General features: G+C 50.9%; 1 protein-coding gene across 7 annotated transcripts in view; it reads left to right on the top strand.

The window, feature by feature from the left end:
* Positions 1-15055, top strand: part of LOC119969344 (synaptonemal complex protein 2-like) — an 855597-nt gene that overhangs the window by 758993 nt on the left and 81549 nt on the right. For 6 of the 7 annotated variants that reach the window (XM_038802871.1, XM_038802868.1, XM_038802869.1 and 3 more), the window contains one exon: positions 3990-4089. The exons of the other annotated variant lie outside the window; for it this stretch is intronic. In XM_038802871.1, the coding sequence (XP_038658799.1) occupies positions 3990-4089 (100 nt within the window). The remainder of the gene's footprint in view (positions 1-3989; positions 4090-15055) is intronic. 7 annotated transcript variants of the gene reach the window in all.

Below are 15055 nucleotides of genomic sequence, written 5' to 3'. Positions count from 1 at the left end.
TTCTCCGTGGAGTGAGTCAGAGTGAGTCAGATGCACTTCTACAGACACTGCCTCCAATTTAAGCAACTGAGGAAAAAGTTCTGATTTAGATTTAGCATGCCCCCTCACCCTGATGATTTTCTGCTTTGTATTTTTGGAACTGAGACATTGCCCACACAAGACAAATGTCCAACAGTCAGTGGCACTTCTGTAGTGAACGGCCATTGCTTTATGACAGAGAATGATAGCTGTGAACAATTAAAGCTTGACTCTCATTCCATCATTATTAAATATGGCAGAAAGAAGCAAGGCTTGACCATAATAATATGCTGTAAACAGAGACTGTGCCACGTCCCTCTTGGACTGTGCCATGTTCCTCTGGGTCTATGCCACATCACTCAGCGACCATACCACATCACCCAGTGACCATGCCAGTTCCCTCTGTGTCTGGTTCAGGTCAACCAGCATCAGGCCAATGTTCTCAATGCCCGCAGCCATGACAATTTGTGACTGAGCCAAACTCTGGACTGCCGCATGTCACCCTGGTACATGGCTGCCTGTGACATGGCTGCCCTGTCCTGTGCATCGGCCACCGCCCACAAAGAATGCCCCAGGCTTGGACATCATTACCGATGGCTGATACCATCACACCCAAGACTCTCACAACAGACACCACCCGTACAGTGTTGGCCTGCATGGACGGCACCACTTCCTGCCCCTAAAGATGGTTGGACTCCTCCATCTGCAGCTGTCGGCGCCGGATGGTTGCTGACACCCCCTCATGTAGTCCCCGTCTATGCACCTGCATCTCTACTGCGGATAGGACTGTCCTTTCCGGAAGCCTGAGACCCATCTGGGTGGCAGCTAGTCCCAAGGGTCAGGCCGCCCTCCAATCGTCCGTTCCTACCTCCACCTGATGTACCACTGCATGTGTGTAGTACGCAGCAGATAGTGCCCTAGGAGCCTCGTCATTAGCATGCCCAACTGAGATGAATGTCTCTTCAATTGTGGAGGGTGCCAGTGATAGCACTGGCAAGAAGTTCGTGTCATCCCTGAATGTGTGCTCCAGGATGTCATGGGTTGCGGTCAGGGGTGCGAGTCACCATCTGGACCTACATCATCACCGGATCAGTTGCAGGCTTGCAGCCAGGTGCGGGGGACACCAGATGGACCCGCCTTATCGCCAGGTGACGCTCCAAGATATAAGACAAGATGCCTGTTAGGGTGGTGGGGGATGCCACACGTGCCTTAGGGACATCGGCATTCATTACGGGCTCACTTGTTCTCCGATACCAACCTCCGCCTCTGCGACCCAACCGACCAGGTCCAACGTCCTCTGCTCTGTAACGGTGAGGGGCTGCAGGTCCCATGGACCCATCCAGTCTTTTCACTCTCCAGGTGGTTGTGGAGAGGACAAATAATGCCGGGTGTGAGACACTCATAGGTGGGCAGCAAAAGAGATCCACAGCTGGTGGGCTGTGTGTGCAGGGCACCCGGCCATGGTGTTGGCATATGGTGCAAGGTGGGGTCTGCATAGACTACCAGCGTGCAGGGGTTTGTGATTCCTCCTGAGGGGAGGGGAGCACTAGATGTGTGGGATGGGGTTGAGTGCCAAGCGCATGGTGGTGGAGGTTGCTCATCCTCGCCCAGCGCTGCCTACTGGTCTGCCTGATGGGGCTGCATGAGGGTGGGAGGGAAGGTGATGAGTATGCGGGGGGCATGGGACAGTGGTTGGTTCCAGGGGCGCGGTGACAGTGACTCACCCTGGCCGACCTGAGGACGTCATGCAGCTTCTTTCTGTACTGCTGGCCGATCCTGGCTGTGGGGCCCAAGGTGCTCATGGCCTCTGCCAGCTAAGCCCAGGCTCAGTTGACATCCTTCGGTCGCACCTCCCCTCCACGGCATCCAGTAGCATCTCCAGCTCGGCATCAGCGAATCTCGGTGCCACTCTTGAGGGTGGCACCTTCTTGGCTGGAAAAAGAGTATGGGAGGAGTGGAGTGCTTTCTGTGGCTGCAGCTTGTCAGGCTCTCGAGTGCCAATCCTGACCCCGGAGAATCACACACTAGGGTTCGTTAGAATTGCACTAGTTCCATGTGGCGCCTGTGCTAGCTCATTTGGATGTACTGAATCGCTCTGGGACCAGCGGCGCTTTCGGGGCCATAGAACTTGCGTGATTCAGTCCCGGTGCCAGAACTTAGTCTTTGAAACTGAGAATCTGCTCCAGATGTTTTTAAAGGACCTATAAAGGTTGGGAGATGGGGATTAATTTATTTTCTTTTCGACTGTTGTTGGTTGTCTATTTAGCGTACTGTTTGATTATTGTGGATTGTCACATCTGTCAAAATGTGAGCAGATCTTTCAGGGACGTTTGTAGGAAGTATAAATAGAAAGATTTTTTTTCAGCCAGAGCATGTGGCAGGCAGGGAAAAACCTCAAGGAAGAACTGCAAAGTTGCAGTCACATTGAGTTAATATAGCACAGCAGAACTGTGCGCTCGACTGAGTTCCCTCTTCATTAGTTGTACATGTTTACATAATAATTAATAATAATAATCTTCATTAGTGTCACAAGTAGGCTTACATTAACACTGCAATGAAGTTACTGTGAAAATCCCAGGGAGGCATGGTGGCACAGTGGTTAGCACTGCTGCCTCACAGCGCAAGGATCCCAGGTTCAATTCCAGCCTTGGGCGACTGTACGGAGTTTGCATGTTCACCTCGTGTCTGCGTAGGTTTCCTCTGGGTGCTCCGGTTTCCTCCCACAATCCAAAAATGTGCAATCTAGGTGGATTGGCAACGCAAAATTACCCCTCAGTTTCCAAGGATGGGCACGGTTACTGGGATATGGTACTTTTTCAGAGGACCAATGCAGATTTGATGGGCCGAATGGCCTCCTCCTGCACTGTACATAAGAACAGAAGAACTAGGAGCAGTAATAGGCCATCTGGCCCTTCGAGCTTGCTCCGCCATTCAATGAGATCAAGGTTGATCTTTTGTGGACTCAGCTCCATTTTCCGGCCCGAACACCATAACCCTTAATCCATTTATTCTTCAAAAAACTATCTATCTTTATCTTAAAAGCATTTAATGAAGGAGCCTCAACTGCTTCACTGGGCAAAGAATTCCATAGATTCACAACCCTTTGGGTGAAGAAGTTCCTCCTAAGCTCAGTCCTAAATATACTTGCCCTTATTTTGAGGCTGTGCCCCCCAGTTCAAATAAATAAATAAAATTGCTTATTGTCACAAGTAGGCTTCAAATGAAGTTACTGTGAAAAGCCCCTAGTCGCCACATACTGGCGCCTGTTCGGGGAGGCTGGTACGGGAATTGAAGCGTGCTTCCTTGGTCTGCTTTCAAAGCCAGCAATTTAGCCATGTGCTAAACCAGCCCCGTTATGCTTTCACCGGCCAGTGGGAACAACCTGCCTGCACCTATCCTATCTATTCCCTTCATAATTTTATGTTTCTATAAGATCTCCCCCGCATCCTTCTAAATTCCAACGAGTACAGTCCCAGTCTACTCAACCTCTCCTCATAATCCAACGCCCTCTGATCTGGGATTAACCTAGTGAATCTCCTCTGCATACCCGCCAGCTCCAGTACGTCCTTTCTCAGGTAAGGAGACCAACACTGAACACAATACTCCAGGTGTGGTCTCACTAACACCTGATACAGTTGCAGCATAATCTCCCTAGTCTTAAACTCCATCCATCTTGCAATGAAGGACAAAACTCCATTTGCCTTCTTAATCACCTGTTGAACCTGTAAACCAACCTTTTGCGACTCATGCACTCGGACACCCAGATCCCTCTCCACGGCAGCATGTTTTGATATTTTACAATTTCCATGATCCCCTAGCAGCCACACTGAGGGAGAATTCAGAATGTCCTATTCACCTAACAAGCACGTCTTTCATCGGCAGTGTCAATCCTGCAAATGTCAGGAAGTAACACTGGTATACAATAAATTCATGAAATTATTTTAATATATGCGTTTGCGCTGTTTTTTCAGGTTAAAGAGGCTGAATAAATTTCAATCTATTTTCACCCAAGAACTGGAACATTTTGAAAAGGACTCTCAATCTCTGAAGGCTATGGAAAAAGAACTAACAGTATGTAAGGTGGAAAATAGGGCGGGATTCTCTCAGCCCAGGGCCGGGCTGGAGAATCGGCGTGACCGGCGTGAATCGAGACACACCGCCCCGATGCTGGGATGCGATTCTCCGCAGAGCCCCCTGGCCGGTTCTCAGCACAGGATGGGCCGAGCGGCCGGAGCAAAAAACTTGATTCCAGCTGGCGCCGTCCACGTGTGGTCTTACCCGGCGGGACCTCGGCGTGGAAGGGTCCGGGGCGGCCTGTGGGGGAGGAGGGGGGGGTCCGACCCTGGGAGGGGGCCTCCACTGTGGTCTGGCCCACCGATCGGCAGGCTGGCATCTTGGGCTGTGGGCCTCCTTTCTTCCGCGCCGGCCCCTTTAGCCCTATGCAGTTTTGCGTCGGGGCCGGAGAAGTGAGCCACTGCACATGCAGGTGTTGGTGCTGGTCCCACTGCGCGATAGCGCTGGTGCCACATGCTTGGACCCCGCGCCGTCCAGTTGACGCCAGGATCAGCAGCTGGAGCGGCGTGGGTCGTTCCAGTGCCATGCTGGCCCCCTGTAGGGGCCAGAATTGCTGATCCTGAGGCCATGTTGACGCCGTCGAGAAACACAATGGCGTCAACACTTAGCCTCAGGATCAGAGAATCCCGCCCATAGTCTTAAAAAGCAAACTGTCTATTTATTTTATCACTCTCCATTTTTGTTGCTTACTTTTAGTTTGCTTTTAATAGAGATTACAAATGTTGTTGACATTCAGTTTTAATGACCTCAGAGGATAGAATGGGATTGTCATTTTACCGTTGTGACTTTCATTCTACAAAAGATGATGAACAACGATTTGATTTCAATAATTTGTTGAGATTATTTCAAGTGACTGGGAACAAATTTACCACAGTTGTTGCGTGTCTATTGTCACACAACTAATTTCACCGCAGTGTGACTTTGAATAATATTGTTAGGATATTGGACCAGGCCCCAATTTTTGTTCGAAACTCAAATAATTTTCGATTTATAAAACGGTGAGGAAAGATTACTTCATCCCAGGACTGATAACTCTGACCAATAGATCTCTTTTATATTAAAACAAACTTTATTTTAAGCAAAGTATGGAAGGTACTGAAGCGGGAAATGAGGAGGGCTAGGCGGGGTCATGATAAGTCCTTGGCAAGTAGGAGTAACGTGAATCCCAAAGCTTTTTATTTATATGTAAAAAGAAAGAGAGTGGCCAGGGAAAGATTGGACCACTTAAGGACAGTGGGGGAAATCTATGTGATGAGCCAGAGGAAATGGGTGAGCTTCTAAATGAGTACTTTGCATCAGTGTTCACCAAAGAAAGGGTCTATGTGGAAGATGGTTTTTAGGTAGGGTGTGTGGACTGTCTGGGTCATGTTAACATCAAAAAGGAGGAGGTATTGGATCTTTTAAAAGATATTACGGTAGATAAGTCTCCTGAGCTGGATGGGATTTACCCGAGAATACTGAGGGAAGCAAGGGAAAAAATTGCTGGGGCCTTGATTGACATCTTTGTATCCTCATTGGCTACAGGTGAGATCCCAGAGGACTAGAGAATAGCTAATGTAGGACTAGAGAATAGCTAATGTGGTACCACTGTTTAAGAAAGGTAGCAGAGATTAGTAAATTTGCGGATGACACCAAGGTTGGGGGAGTGGCAGATAGTGTTGAGGATTGTCAGAGGATACAGCAGGACATCGATAGGTTAGAGACTTGGGCAGAGAAATGGCAAATGGACTTTAATCCAGACAAATGTGAGGTAATGTATTTTGGTAGGTCTAACATAGAGGGAAAATATACGGTAAATGGCAAAACTCTGAGGAGTATAGAAAGTCAGAGAGATCTGGGCGTGCAGATCCACAGATCTTTGAAAGTGGACAAGGTAGTCAAGAAAGCATATGGAATGCTTGCCTTCATTGGGTAGGTTATTGAGTATATAAACAGGCAAGTCATGCTACAGTTGTATAGAATCTTGGTAAGGCCGCACTTGGAATAGTGCGCACAATTCTGGTCGCCACATTACCAGAAGGATGTGGAGGCTTTGGAAAGGGTGCAGAGGAGGTATACCAGGATGTTGCCTGCTCTGGAGGGTATTAGCTATGTGGAGAGGCTGAATAGACTCGGACTGTTTCCATTAGAACGACAGAGGTTGAGGTGTGACCTGATAGAGGTCTACAAGATTATGAGGGGTATGGATAGAGTGCATGAGCAGGCACTCATTCCCAGGATGGAGGGGTCAGTCACCAAGGGCCATGGGGCAAAGTTTAGAGGAGATGTGCGAGGATCAGAAACTGAACTGGTCTAGCCATATTAATTTTGTAGCTACCAGGACAGGTCAAATGCTAGGAACCCTACAGTGACTAACTCACCGCCTGACCTGTCCACCATCTACAAGGCACAAATCAGGAATGCAATGGAATACTGTAGAAGCCAGCTATTTTCTATAGGTAAATGATAGCTATTTAGCATTAAGCCCCTAGTCTATTAAATACCATTTTAAAACTCACTCATAACCTCAGGTCATTTCAAAACACACATTCAGCATTTCAGAACATATCTGCAAACAGAACACTGAACAGCAGAATTCCTATGCAGCTAACAAATACAATTCCAAGCTAAAGTAACCCAAGGACAAGGCAAGCTTCATGGCAACAGCATAGAGACCATTGTCCTAACAAGCAAGTTTATGCGATAAGGAAGTCGAATCACATTCCATAGCTCATACAAGAATACATTTTAGGTGAATGTTGCCTATTAATGAGTGAAAACTAACCCTCAAATCAAACTCGTTTGATGTTAATCCAAACCAATTAGAATTACATTGGGGTGTAGATAGATGGCTAAAGTCTGATATGATTTGGTGTAACCGTGATGGATTTTCGGCCATCTTTTCCTTTCTGGAATCAATCTATACTTTGACTTAACTATCCGCTGTCTCTCTGTCTTTTATATTTCACTTTCTAACTCTGACTTTTGAAGTTATTGCAAGCTGTTTGCCTAAACAAGAAAATAATTTCTCTATTACTTGAAAGTTCAATTGTCCACAAGATTGCTACTATTGAGTCCTTTGCTCGCTGGATTTATTAGAGAACATGACTTTAAATGATTCTCAATTGTAATCAATAGAGATAAATAAAACAGATTCTTATTTGCACCTGAGAAGTTTTAACTCAAATTTCGACTGAGTTTTAGTGATCGCAAAGTGCCGCTAAATCCGCATGGTAGATCTAACAAATACTCTCCAATTGCCTGGATGAGTGCAACTTCAACAACACTCAAGAAGCTCGACACCATTCAGGCAAAGCAGCCTGCTTGATTGCTACCCCTTCCACAAACATTTTAAAACCTCCACCACTGACGAATATTGGCAGCATGTGTACCATCTACAAGATGCACTGAAGTAACTCACCAATGTTATTTAGTCAGCACTTTCCAAACCCACGACCACTACTATCTAGAAGGACCAGAGCAGTAGATACCTGGGAACCCAACCACCTGGCACTCCAAACCACCCACCACCCTGACTTGGAAATATTACGGCATTCCTTCACTGTCGCTAGTTCAAAATACTGGAACTCCCTCCCGAATAGCTCAGGTGTACCTACACCACATAGACTGCAGCAGTTCAAGAAGGCAGCTCACCATCACCTTCTAAAGGGCAATGGATGGGCAATCAACGATGCCCACATCCCATTAATGATTTATTTTTAAATGTCGGTGGTTTATGTCTATAGTGAAGACATAATGATTGTGCCCTGATGTTTCATTCTTTTTGGGGAAGGTGGTATATAAGGACTCTTCCTGGTGATTCCCTTAGTTCCTATTTCTTTTATCTTGTTATCATTTTTGATCCATGAATCTTTAATGGAGACATATCTTGAAGTCAAGCAGGAGTAAGGAACCCAAAAGTTGCAAAATAGTTCACAGTGCTATGAAAACTTAGATTTTGAACAGAAGAACTCAGACTTTCTGGCACCCGAGAGATTGGAGTGATTTGTTTTGATTGGTTGGCTAGTGGCCAATGGATTGGTCAAGGACAGTATCCCATCAGCAACAGACAGCAATTGGGTCCTGTCAGGTGGAGGGTTTTCAGAGGACTCAACAGCAAAAGCTCCTGGATGCTGAGAGGAGAGACTGCATATTGCTCTCTTTCACTCTCTTTCAGAAGTTTCCTGCCTGCTGTTTCTGAGTGCAGAGAAGCCTCTAGACCACAATGAGTCTATAGTGAAAACCATTACTCAGTGAAAACAAAGACATCATCCAACTGGAGGCCTAGACTGAAACAAAGACTTTTATCCTTTCACTTTTAGTATTATGTTTGCACCTCTCTTTCCCCTCTGTCTTTGTCTATCTTCTGTTTGTAGTGAGGGTAGGGTGAGTTAAACAGTGGGGCCAGGGAGGGTGGGGGAAGAAACTAGATGCTAGTTAACCAGTTGCAATTTCTTTCTATTTAGTTATAATGATTGTTATTAGTAAATTGTTAATTGTGTTTACATTTACAAACCTGGTGACTAGTTATTGGGCAGCCAGAGACCAAACATTTTGGTTAATTTCAACTGTGCAGTGACTCAGGAGTTAGAATTGACTGTGCACTACGCCAGGTTGTCATAACAGCACACTGTCACATAGAACATAGAACAGTACAGCACAGAACAGGCCCTTCGGCCCTCGATGTTGTGCCGAGCCATGATCACCCTACTCAAACCCACGTATCCACCCTATACCCGTAACCCCCCCCCTTAACCTTACTTTTTTTAGGACACTACGGGCAATTTAGCATGGCCAATCCACCTAACCCGCACATCTTTGGACTGTGGGAGGAAACCGGAGCACCCGGAGGAAACCCACGCACACACGGGGAGGACGTGCAGACTCCGCACAGACAGTGACCCAGCCGGGAATCGAACCTGGGACCCTGGAGCTGTGAAGCATTTATGCTAACCACCATGCTACCGTGCTGCCACCGGGTGTTCCAACTGAATGGGGAAGATGTAGACCGAGTGGTCAAGTGAAAATGTGACAATGCAGCTGCATAAGAGGTTTTGTGGAGCGCGGGAATATTCCTCGGGAATATGGACATAGCACAAGTATTGAAGTAGCCACTAAGCTAGTGAAGAAAAGACACTTTGTTGAAAGTCCTTGCTGTCAGTGATTCAGCAACCCACAACATCTACAGTTGAGATTATCCCTTCAGCTGCACCTACTGAATCTCTCCCTTTCTCTTCATTAATTTCACAGATTTTCCTTTTAATGATGTTACATTGCCAGGTCCTCATTGGCATGTCAGTGCCTTAGATTATGCTAAACATGACTTCCGGTTACGGCTATGTGGAGCTAAGTCGCACGTTCGGCAGCTCCCGCCAGAAACTGACTTTTAGGCTCTTTTTAGGGCCCCCAACGGCATTTGTTCGACAATTCCCAGTGTGGGAAGGTGACAGCTATATTTCCCCGGCAATGTAAGGATTGGACCAGGAGTGGAGCGGTGAAGAAAGTAGATTTGGAGCAGCGAAAAGTGCGAGGGAGGAAAACCAAGATGGCGGCGGGTGGAGACCAGGCAGCTTGGGCGCAGTGGTTGCAGGAACAGCAGGAGTTTCTCCAGCCCTGCTTCACGGAGCTGAAGGCAGAGCTGTTGGAGCCAATGAAGGCTTCAATTGACAAGCTTCTCGAGACCCAGAAGGCCCAAGGGGCGGCGATCCGGGAGGTGCAGCAAAAGGCCTCGGAGAACGAGGACGAGATCTTGGGCCTGACGGTGAAGGTAGAGTCACACGAGGTGCTGCATAAGAAATGGCAGGCGAAGTTCGAGGACATGGAAAATCGGTCGAGGAGGAAGAACATGCGGATCCTGGGTCTCCCAGAGGGGGTGGAGGGGCCGGATGTCGGAGCATATGTGGTCACAATGTTGAACATGCTGACTGGCGCGGGGGCCTTCCCGGGCCCCCAGGAGCTGGAGGGGGCCCATCGAGTGCTGGCGAGGAGGCCCACCGCTTCGTGGACAGGGAGTGTGTCCTTAGGTGGGCAAAGAAAGAGCGGAGCAGCAGGTGGGAGAATGTAGAGGTCCGGATATACCAGGACTGGAGTGCGGAGGTGGCCAAGAAGAGGGCCGGGTACAATCGGGCTAAGGCAGCGCTGCATCGGAAGGGGGTGAACCTTGGAATGTTGCAGCCGGCGCGACTGTGGGTCACCTTCAAGGACCGCCATCACTACTTTGAGACGCCGGAAGAGGCGTGGACCTTTATTCAGGCCGGAAAGCTGGACTCGGATTGAGGGTCGGTGGTGAGGGGATGTTGAGAGGGGATTGATGTGATTGTTGTATTTTGGGGGGTTGTTCTGTTCTGTTTGGTACTGCTTTTCTTCTTTGTTCTTTTCTGGTTGGTAGTGGGGGTTTGGTGAGAGTGTGGGCGTCGGTGATTGGGGGAGAAGGGAGAGGGGAGGCCCGAGGTGGGGGAGCTGGAATTAGGCCGTGAAAGGGAGCTGCGCCAGAGGGGGCAGGGCCAGCTTGGTGGAAACCGCTGGATTTTTCCCGCGTCAGGGGAGGAAAGGGGCTGGGTCGGGGGGGGGGAAGGGTGGTGCCGGAGAGGAGCGCCCGCTGATGGACAGGAGGGGGAGGGGAGATTCTCACACTGGGGGGTTGAGGGGATGGCGAGAGCGGCCAGGGTCAGCAGGAGTCAGCTGACTTACGGGAGTGCTATGAGGAGAGCAACGCAGCTGGGGGGGGTCCTAGCTGGGGGGGGGGGGGGGCAGGGGGGAGGAGCGTGGGGGGAACTGGGTTGCTGCTGCAATGGCCAAGGAGGAGCTGGAGTCTGTAGAGAGAGTCGGGGCAGGGGTCTGCCGCTGGGGGGAAGGGAAAGTGCGGGAGGCGCGGGCGCGTGGCTGGCCTAGAAAGGGTGATGGCTAATCGGCAGGGGGGGGGGGTCGGGTAGCCCCCTGATCCGGCTGATAATTTGGAATGTGAGAGGCTTGAACGGGCCGGTCAAGAGGGCCCGTGTGTTCGCGCATCTGAAGGGACTGAAGGAAGATGTGGTCATGCTCCAGGAGACGCACCTGAGGGTGGCAGACCAGGTTAGGCTGAGAAAGAGATGGGTAGGGCAGGTCTTCCATTCGGGGTTGGACGCTAAGAATCGAGGGGTGGCGATTTTGGTGGGGAAGCCGGTGTCGTTTGAGGCGCTGAGCATTGTGGCAGACAATGGAGGTAGGTACGTGATGGTGTGTGAGAAGCTGCAGGGGGTGCGGGTGGTCTTGGTGAATGTGTATGCCCCAAACTGGGACGATGCCGGATTTATGCGGCGCATGTTGGGCCGGATCCCGGACCTGGAGGCAGGGAGCTTGATAATGGGGCGGGGACTTCAATACAGTATTGGATCCAGCATTGGACCGCTCTAGGTCCAGGACGGGTAAGAGGCTAGCGGCGGCCAAGGTGTTGAGGGGGTTTATGTACCAGATGGGAGGAGTGGACCCATGGAGGTTTGTTAGGCCGGGGTCCAGGGAATTCTCATTCTTTTCCCATGTCCATAGAGCCTACTCCTGGATTGACTTTTTCGTGATGAGCAGGGCGCTAATTCCGAGGGTAGAGGACACGGAGTATTCTGCCGTAGCCATCTCTGACTGCCCAGCACTGGGTGGACCTCGAGCTTGGGGAGGAGAGGGACCAGCGCCCGTTGTGGCGCCTGGAGGTGGGGTTGTTGGCGGATGAAGAGGCAAGAGGGCGGATCCAGGGGTGCATAGAAAGATACCTAGAGGTTAACGATAATGGGGAGGTGCAGGTAGGGGTGGTCTGGGAGGCGCTGAAGGCGGTGATCAGGGGAGAGCTAATCTCCATTAGGGCCCACAAAGAGGGGGAGGAGAGGAGAGGGAGGGAGAGGCTGGTGGGGGAGATGGTAAGGGTAGATAGGAGGTACGCAGAGGTCCCCGAGGAGGGACTACTCAAGGAGCGACGAAGCCTCCAGGCCGAGTACGACCTGTTGACTACCAAGAAGGCGGAGGTACAGTGGAGGAAGGCGCAAGGGGCGGTGTATGAACACGGGGAGAAGGCTAGCCGGATGCTGGCACACCAGCTTTGGAAGCGGGAGGCAGCGAGGGAGATCGGGGGAGTTAGAGATAAAGGGGGGAATACGGTGCGGAGTGCGGTGGGAATAAACGGGGTATTTAGAGACTTTTATGAGGGGCTGTATAGGTCGGAGCCCCCGATGGAGGAGGGGGGGGATGCGCCCATTTCTGGACCGGCTGAGGTTCCTGAGGGTAGAGGAGGGGCAGGCTTGGGGCACTGGTAGGGCTGGAGGAACTGGCTGAGGGACTGGGGAGTATGCAGGCGGGGAAGGCACCGGGGATAGATGGGTTCCCGGTGGAATTTTACAGGAAGTATATGGACCTGCTGGGCCCACTACTAGTGAGGACTTTCAATGAGGCGAGGGAGGGGGGGGGTCCTACACCAGACGATGTCTAGGGCGCTGATCTCGCTGATCTTGAAGCAGGACAAGTACTCCTTACAGTGTGGGTCGTATAGGCCAATCTCACTCCTCAATGTGGATGCGAAACTGTTAGCGAAGGCGTTGGCTACTAGAATTGAGGACTGTGTCCCGGGGGTCATCCACGAGGACCAGATTGGTTTCGTGAAAGGAAGGCAGCTAAACACCAACGTGCAGAGGCTCCTAAATGTAATCATGATGCCAGCAGTGGAGGGGGAGGCGGAGATAGTGGCGGCTATGGATGCGGAGAAGGCCTTTGATAGGGTGGAGTGGGGGTACCGGTGGGAGGTATTGAGGAGGTTCGGGGTGGGGTTCGTCAGTTGGGTTAGGTTACTATACGAAGTCCCGCTGGCGAGTATGGCCACGAATCGGAGGAGGTCGGAATACTTTCAGCTGTGCCAGGGGACTAGGCAGGGGTGCCCCCTATCCCCCCTGCTATTTGCATTGGCAATTGAGCCTTTGGCGATGGCTTTGAGGGAGTCCAGGAACTGGAGGAGGTTGGTGCGGGGGGGGTGGGGGTGAGGAACACCGGGTATCACTGTATGCTGACGATCTGTTACTATATGTGGCGGACCCGGTTGGGGGGGGGGATGCCGGAGGTGATGCGGATCCTCAGGGAGTTTGGGGACTTCTCCGGGTATAAGCTTTCGTGGTACACCCAGGGGGCCAGGGAAGGGGGATAGATGAGCTTTAGTTTTAGGTACCTGGGGATCCAGGTGGCCAGGAGCTGGGTGGCCCTACACAAGCTCAACTTGGCGAGACTGGTGGAGCAAATGGAGGAGGAGTTTAAAAGGTGGGATATGCTGCCGCTCTCCCTGGTGGGCAGGGTGCAGTCGGTGAAGATGACGGTGCTCCCGAGGTTCCTTTTTATATTCCAGTGCCTCCCCAGCCTGATCCCTAAGGCCTTTTTTAAGCAGGTCAGCAGGAGCATTATGGGGTTTGTATGGGCGAAGAAGACCCCGAGGGTGAGAGGGGTGTTTTTGGAGCAGAGCAGGGACAGAGGAGGGCTGGCGTTGCCTAATCTATGCGGGTACTACTGGGCTGCCAACGTGGCGATGATACGCAAGTGGGTAATGGAGGGGGAGGGGGCGGTGTGGAAGAGGCTGGAAATGGCGTCCTGTGTGGGCACGAGTCTGAGGGCGCTGGTGACGGCACCGCTGCCGCTCCCGCTGACCAGGTACACCACGGGTCCAGTGGTGGCGGCGTCCCTCAAAATTTGGAGGCAATGGAGATGCCACGGGGGGGGGGGGGGGGGGGGGGAGGTAGAGGCTCCGGTGTGGTCCCTGATCCGAGAGAACCATCAGTTTGTCCCAGGAAGAATGGAGGGGGGTTCCTGAGCTGGCACAGGGCAGGTATTAGAAGGATGGGGGACCTGTTTATAGACGGGACGTTCGCGAGCCTTGTGGCGTTGGAGGAAAAATTCAGGCTCCCCCCTGGAAATGCCTTCAGGTACATGCAGGTAAGGGCATTTGTAAGATGGCAAGTGAGGGCATTCCCACTGTTGCCAGCACGCAGGATCCAGGATAGGGTGCTCTCGAGGGCGTGGGTTGGAGAGGGCAAGGTCTCGGCGATTTACCAGGATATGCAGGAGGAGGAGGAGGCCTCGGTGGGGGAGCTAAAAGGTAAATGGGAGGAGGAGCTTGGGCAGGAGATAGACGAGGGTACGTGGGCGGACACCCTGGGTCAGGTAAATTCTTTCTCCTCTTGCGCCAGGCTTAGCCTGATACAATTTACAGTGCCCAGCGCTGGACGAGTTCTGGAGGGCGTTGCGAGGACGGTGTTGAAAGTGGTGAACACCCGGGTTAAGCCGAGCTGGGGACTCGGAATTTTTGGGGTATCGGATGAGCCGGGAGTGCAGGAGGCGAAAGCGGCTGGTATTCTGGCCTTTTGCGTCCCTGGTAGCCCAGCGGAGGTTTCTGTTGCAGTGGAAGGATGCTAGGCCCCCAAGTGTGGAAGCCTGGATCAGCGACATGGCAGGGTTTATTAAATTAGAGAGGGTCAATTTGCCTTAAGAGGTTCTTAAGGGTTCTTCAGGCGGTGGCAAACGTTCCTAGACTTTCTAGCGGAGCGTTAGGAGATGGTCAGCAGCAGCAGCAACCCGGCGGGGGGGGGGAGTACATAGAACAGTAGAACAGTACAGCACAGAACAGGCCCTTCGGCCCTCGATGTTGTGCCGAGCCATGATCACCCTACTCAAACCCACGTATCCACCCTATACCCGTAACCCAACAACCCCCCCCTTAACCTTACTTTTTAGGACACTACGGGCAATTTAGCATGGCCAATCCACCTAACCCGCACATCTTTTGACAAACTGTGTTTACTATTGTATTTATTATCGTTTATTGTTTAAGGGGGGGCATGTAGCCTGGGGGGAATGTGTGATATAGCTATACTCTGTTTATTTATGCGTTTTGTGTTGTTTATCTTATGTTTGTAAGGGGGGGTTTGCTTGTTGTTGAAAATATGTGAAAAATTTTGAATAAAAGTTATTTATAAAAAAAAGATTA

This window comes from Scyliorhinus canicula, chromosome 7 (assembly GCF_902713615.1).
Source record: "Scyliorhinus canicula chromosome 7, sScyCan1.1, whole genome shotgun sequence".
NCBI classification, from domain to species: Eukaryota; Metazoa; Chordata; class Chondrichthyes; order Carcharhiniformes; family Scyliorhinidae; genus Scyliorhinus; species Scyliorhinus canicula.
Note: the sequence above shows the minus strand (reverse complement) of the source record. Positions and strands in the feature narration are given on the sequence as shown.